At 32.4% G+C, this 6,196-nt stretch overlaps 1 protein-coding gene across 1 annotated transcript in view; it reads right to left on the bottom strand.

The window, feature by feature from the left end:
- Positions 1 to 4,380, bottom strand: part of LOC117100472 (integrin beta-1-like) — a 10,324-nt gene extending 5,944 nt beyond the window's left edge. The window contains exons 1-4 of the mRNA XM_033240174.1: positions 4,195 to 4,380; positions 2,344 to 2,425; positions 1,811 to 1,897; positions 114 to 197 (exon numbers count right to left, since the gene is read on the bottom strand). Coding sequence (XP_033096065.1) covers positions 114 to 197; positions 1,811 to 1,897; positions 2,344 to 2,425; positions 4,195 to 4,283 — 342 coding nt within the window. The 5' untranslated portion in view covers positions 4,284 to 4,380. The remainder of the gene's footprint in view (positions 1 to 113; positions 198 to 1,810; positions 1,898 to 2,343; positions 2,426 to 4,194) is intronic.
- Positions 4,381 to 6,196: the final 1,816 nt, after the last annotated feature.

Raw genomic sequence — 6,196 nt, 5'->3', positions numbered from 1 at the left:
ATCAAATCTATCTTGATTTATATATATATATATATATATATATATATATATGTATATATACATATATATAATGTATATGGTAATAAATAAATTAATCTTGAATCATACGCTACCTTTCCATCAAGGGCGTAATGGAAACCTGCATCTGACATATAAATGATAAAATGTCGTGATTTAGGACGCCATCCGATTTGTTCCTATCGTTAAAAAAAAATTATGCAATTTTTTAAATGTTATAAAGTGAAAAAGATTAATGCCCTCTCAGAATATATGTATAACGAAAAAAGATATACCGCTGAGTGAAGTAGGACTAGTTACGAAACGTTGAGCTTTAACGACTTAAGTAAAAACTGTTTGGTAAAAGAAGAATGTGTCTTGTAACGTCTGTCCGTTTGTCTGTCCTTCCATTCATCCGTCCGTCTGTCCGTCCTCCGTCCATTCATCAATCCATCCATCCATCCATCCATCCTTCCATTCATTCATTCATTCATTCATTCATTCATTCATTCATTTATTCATTCATTCATTCATTCATTCATTCATTCATTCTTTATTGAACCAGAAATACATAATATTAAATGACTGGAATTAATAATAGCGTTTGTTAATAACACTCAGGCTCTATAAGCCTTTTAAACCAGACTTAGGAAACTATGTAAGTAGGCCTGGGATCTGAAGGAAAACTTTGTCTCTAAGACACAATGTAATATAACTATATAATGATTACGGCTCTATTATTTATTAAGTCATTATGATTTTGGCCATAAGCTCTGTCCACAGAACAAAATTTTACTTGACATTTGTCACAAAAGTGATTTTTTAAATTTAATTTTTATTTAATACCATATTTCAAGAGGTTGACCCATCCAGCATGCTGATCATTAGGGGCCCTCATACAATACAAAAATCAAAAAACAAAACTCAGATATAAATGACAATTTGTTAAAAATTTGAAAATACATTAATTAAAAACGTTATAAAAAGAATAACAAGAAAAATTACAAAATATATTGTTTAAATTTAAGTTTTAAAATAGCAAATGTAGTACATAAACGAATAGAATTTGTAATTTGGAACAGAATTATATAAATTCGGAACCTTATAATAGCTAAAACAGTTTTTAAAAATTTCACAATGTGGTCTAGGAATAAAATGATCGCCAATATGATAAGCCCATATTTGGGTGTAATATGACATCTCGTTGTATCACTGCTGATTGGTAATATTTTCTATAACTACAATAGACTACGTGGGAACATGCCATTATTTTAATAGTATTTACTAAAAAGAAAACCGCAATACCTTACGTATGTAATTCAATATTAATCATATTTTTTCGTTTAGCCTGGAGTATTTTTAACTGTGTTTATAATTCAAGTACAATAGTATTCGTCAGTACGATAAAATGTGTGGTTTTTATATTTATCATTTATTGTGTAGTCATTTTTATAGTAAAAACAAAATCCGGTAATAATCGCGTATTGATTAGATAATAATGACAAAAATAGCAATAAAGGTAAGGATATATATTTTTTATAAATAAAATTAATTATAACATTAACCACTAATAGTATGAATGAATAATGTATAACCATATTATTAATAGGCCTGATATTCTAATAACAAAATTCTAGGCCTATTTCTATTATATCTACCGATATTCAATAAACATGCTACTAAATTTGATACTTTCTAATAATATAATAATAACAATAACAATATTCAATAATAATAATAATAATAATAATAATAATAATAATAATAATAATAATAATAATAATAATAATGAATTGTTTTAGTTTATATTTACCGAACAAGCAATGGCCTGCATTAGAGCATCTCCTCCTCCTTCAGGGGCATCCACACTTGTTGATATTGTCTCTTGTCGCAACAAAGCCTGGGCAACAAATAATTTAAGAAAATAAATGTGTTTGTAAGTAGGAGTGGTGTGGGTGTATGTAAAAGCTGTTTGGCCCAGCTGGAACGGTTTGGTGTCCCAACCCAACCTTTAATGTGCATTTCGCTTGTGTTTTCAAACAAGGCATTATTACTGCTCTCCATCTAAGAGTATACATGCGTTTTGTGGAGCTGTCTGCTCCTGACTACAGCAGCAACACTTAGGCATGTGGAAACAATCACCTGAGAGAAAAGCACTTCGTATCTTCAAAGAAAGAAAGGAAGGAAGGAAGGAAGGACGAACGAATAAAAAAAAATAAACAAATAAATAAATGTGCAAACAATAAGTAGGTAAAATGTGTATGTACAATGTGAGTACAATCTCATGACAATTCTTATGGTGTGGAGTGATGATTGATTTAAAAATATAAAAACATAAATACTTACATCAAATTGCGTGATATTATCGATGAGACTAATTGAATGTTTATATCCATAAGGGTCTGTGCACCCACTAGACCTACACATGCTTTTGTGGTAAAAAAAAAAGTTATTATTTCATCTCGGAAATACATACACTCTATATTCTAACTATCTACGATGGAACTATGCACTCCATCGAAGCCAATTAGGCCTACACACAAAGTGTATTTTGAATTCAAACTTTGTTTAGAATTGATGGTTATCCCTATGTCATTCACATTATTTTATGCAGGGCACTCCGGCTTTAAGATAATTAAGGAAAACAATGAAGAGCTTTGAGGTATGCCTCCACCACACGCCCCCTTAAAGGTAACCCACTAGAGAAATAGAACCATGTTTAAATCAACGTTAAACAATCTTAATTTATCAACAAGGAAATTTTGGTTTATCAAATAAGGAAAAAAGTAGAACCATGTTTAAATCAACGTTAAATAATCTTAATTTATCAACAAGGAAATTTTGGTTTATCAATAAGGAAATTAGGAAGTAGGCCTAGATAGTTTTCCGTGTTGGTAATGTCACATTTTCTTTAATCCGTTTTGAACTGTAACTAAAAATTTAACTTAAAAAAATTATGACTTACCTTTAATTCGGAATGTTTCTTATTTATTAGGTTATTTATTTATATTTATTATTTATAGGTGAGCGTTCCTTTTATCCGTTATTAATTATTATAGCCTTTTAAGTTGCTTTGAATTAGGATCTGTCACATATTTGTGCTCTTTTGAGAATGTTTGCGCTTTAACTTATTACATATTCACCGTTTACTTCTACATCGCCCTGCCCTCAACAGCTGAACTTAGCAACATGTGGACACTTCGTTTTCCTTCTTCGTAGTTAAGCGATCATCCGATTTTAATAAAACTTAATTTGCATTAGAACATTATGTTCTTTTGAAAAAAAAAATGTTGGACTGTTCTTTAATACAGTTAAAATTGAGAAACTAGAAAGTTAACACCTCTATTCATTACACACAACACACACTAATACCATGGTCATACATACACGCAACGACATTTTAACAATCGAGGTTATACTAATAATACAATTATGATCTCATTATCTGTTCTACAGTTGCCCTACATACCAATATACATTAGCTTAACTTGATTGGCATTTATGATATTTTATTCATGATTAATGCGATATTATGTCTTAACATGATTCAAGACATAATTAGTTTAAAAACAATTTTAAGAAAAAAAAACACAGAAGTCAGAAAAATGTAAATTCATCTAATATTTAACAAGTTATAAATGTAAAAAAAACTAATTACAACACTTACCGTAAATGCTCGAATAAGCGCATTTTTTAGGCTTCAGTGCGGCGCTTATAAAAAAATATTGGCGTGGCGTTTTCCACGCATTCCCGTAGTTAGGCCTATCATAAATCCTCGTCGTCGTAAATAAACTTTTATAAAGGAATGCTTGTGTGCCTTCATTGTGTTATCGATTTACTATAACACTGTGAGCTATACACTGTTGTTTCATTACACACAATAATAATATCCTCGCTGAGCAGGCGCTTATTCGATCATTTACGGTATCCATAGGCTATTACATGTTTTTGTCTTCGTTTGCCAACTGAAGATGCTTTTCTTTTGTTATGAATAATGAAATATAATAAAGTTCATTCATATTTCGTATTTCGTATTTTTTAAGTAAAAGAAACTATGAAATCTTTATCGTAGCATATTAGGGACGGTTAGATAGTAATACTAGATAGCGATAGATAGAAAACTTTCTTTATTCTGGATACTGTTCTTCATGAGTCTAGTTTAAAATGTCTTTAAGCAAAACTATTTCTACTACCTACTTTAAAATATACGCTGAGTAGAATGGGCTGGTTGTCTTGTCAACAAACGACCCAAACCCCATTCGCAAATCTTTGGTAACTTCTTGCATTGCACTGGCTAGAAAAGTGTAGACAAAGCGAAAAATATAGAAAATAATTGTTCATTATTTTAGCCATATAATATGTATTAACAATGGACACATTCATCCTTTACCAAGTCACCTACAAAAAATACACCATCTTCATCTGTACATGATAGCGGAAGTTATTATTCTTAAAACAATTCTAATATAGACCGAGTTCAATTTAGCGTAAACTAAGGAAGTCCCTTCTATTCAATTTGGTAAGATAAATTAGGGGGTCATAGACCTAGCATCTAATTTCAGACAGCATTGTAGAATATGTTTAACCTATTTTGATATTTCGATAAGCTCCGCCCCTTGGAGATTGTTGCTAAGGTCCCACAAAACGACAGTATTACTGGTCTCTATGATAGCTGGATTGTTCATTGACTGGTTTTAGTGATGCCACCGACGCCATGTTGGGGGCCTAAGTGACGTACCTCTTTAGAAAAGTTTTTTTTTTTTTTAAATCATCTAACCACTCGACGCGACTGTTAATGCAGTTTAGCGAAGCAAAGTTAATTGTGTTGTTAGTGATTAACGTCATTATAACGACACGACTTCGCTCGCACTTTTGTAAACTGCATAAATAATGGTGTCGAGTGGTTAGATGATTTGAAAAAAATCCCAAAGTTAAATTTAAATTTAATAATGAAAATTATTACAAGGATCGTTATTTTTAACAATAATTTCAATAAATGCCAAAATAAACTCGTCTAAACTGGTACGCACTTGGTTTCACCCCCACCCTACCCAAAATGACGTGGGTGGCTTCACTTTTTTCTGTACAATGATTGGCAGATGAGCAATCCAGCTATTATAGTATGCAGAGATCAGTGGTTAAAACTTACGCAGACACGTGCGTTCGTGGCACAACACGTGTGCTTGTTAGACGTGCGCCTGTTGACACTGTTCTGATTTCAGTTAAGTTCGATTGACACTAGCTCCGGAAAGATCCATTGTTTTGTGTAGCAATAGGAAGATGATTTCCTTCAACTAACATCCGTTTGTGGTGTAGTGTATAATGCATATTGTCAAGGCGTAAATCTGTTTTTGAAAGGTGGGGACGACATTTCGCGAGACCACACCCAAACATTGTGGGGCAGAGGTGCGAGCATTTGAGGATATAGTACTCTTATGTAGTGAAATTCATCATCATCACCATATAGTCAAAATGATGTGGCAACAAATCATGATATTTTATCTGATTTTCGGCAGCCAGAAATCTAATTAAGTGTGATGTACGGTACTATAGAAAATAACACTTTAAAATATTGTCTTTCATGTATTCACTTTACCTTACCTACTTCATTTGCCGAAAACTAGTCTTACCTTACACTCTTTTTCTGATACTTCTCAAATTATAATAAAAAGTCACGAGCACTCGAGTCGTGTATAAGTAATTCAGATATGTTGTGGGCAGAGATACCGTTATCTAGCTATAAGATAAAATGTATTCTGGCTGTACAGGGCTCTTTCGTTAAAAGCTGGGTCATTTATGCAGTTCATTTAAACAATTTTCAGGCATCTTCTTGGGTTATGAAATCACATTGCCGCCGAAAAGCGAAGGGGACAACCCCCAATAAAAATATGTGTTGGTTGGGGTGGGGGTGGGGGGAGGGTTGCATCTGCGCCCATGCATATGATAGCTTAATTCCCATATGATGTTTTTAATCAATTATCATGTTAAAGTTATTTAAACCATAGCGAGACTGTATACTGTATAAGGAAGTAGGCCTACTTTGGAAACCATCGCTTCAACTTGGATTGCCAAGATAAATAGGCCTAATTGTATTATTTAATCCTTAGAAGCTTTAAACTGGTAATAGTATTATCATGAATCCTGAGAGGATCGCAATAGACCGAATTAGCGATCAACGCTGTTCAGCTATAGTGGGTAT

This window comes from Anneissia japonica, unplaced genomic scaffold, assembly GCF_011630105.1.
Source record: "Anneissia japonica isolate Jap-2015-1 unplaced genomic scaffold, ASM1163010v1 scaffold685_len2926416_cov193, whole genome shotgun sequence".
Lineage (NCBI taxonomy): Eukaryota > Metazoa > Echinodermata > Crinoidea > Comatulida > Comatulidae > Anneissia > Anneissia japonica.
The sequence above is the reverse complement of the archived record's forward strand: the minus strand, read 5'-3'. Positions and strand labels throughout refer to the sequence as shown.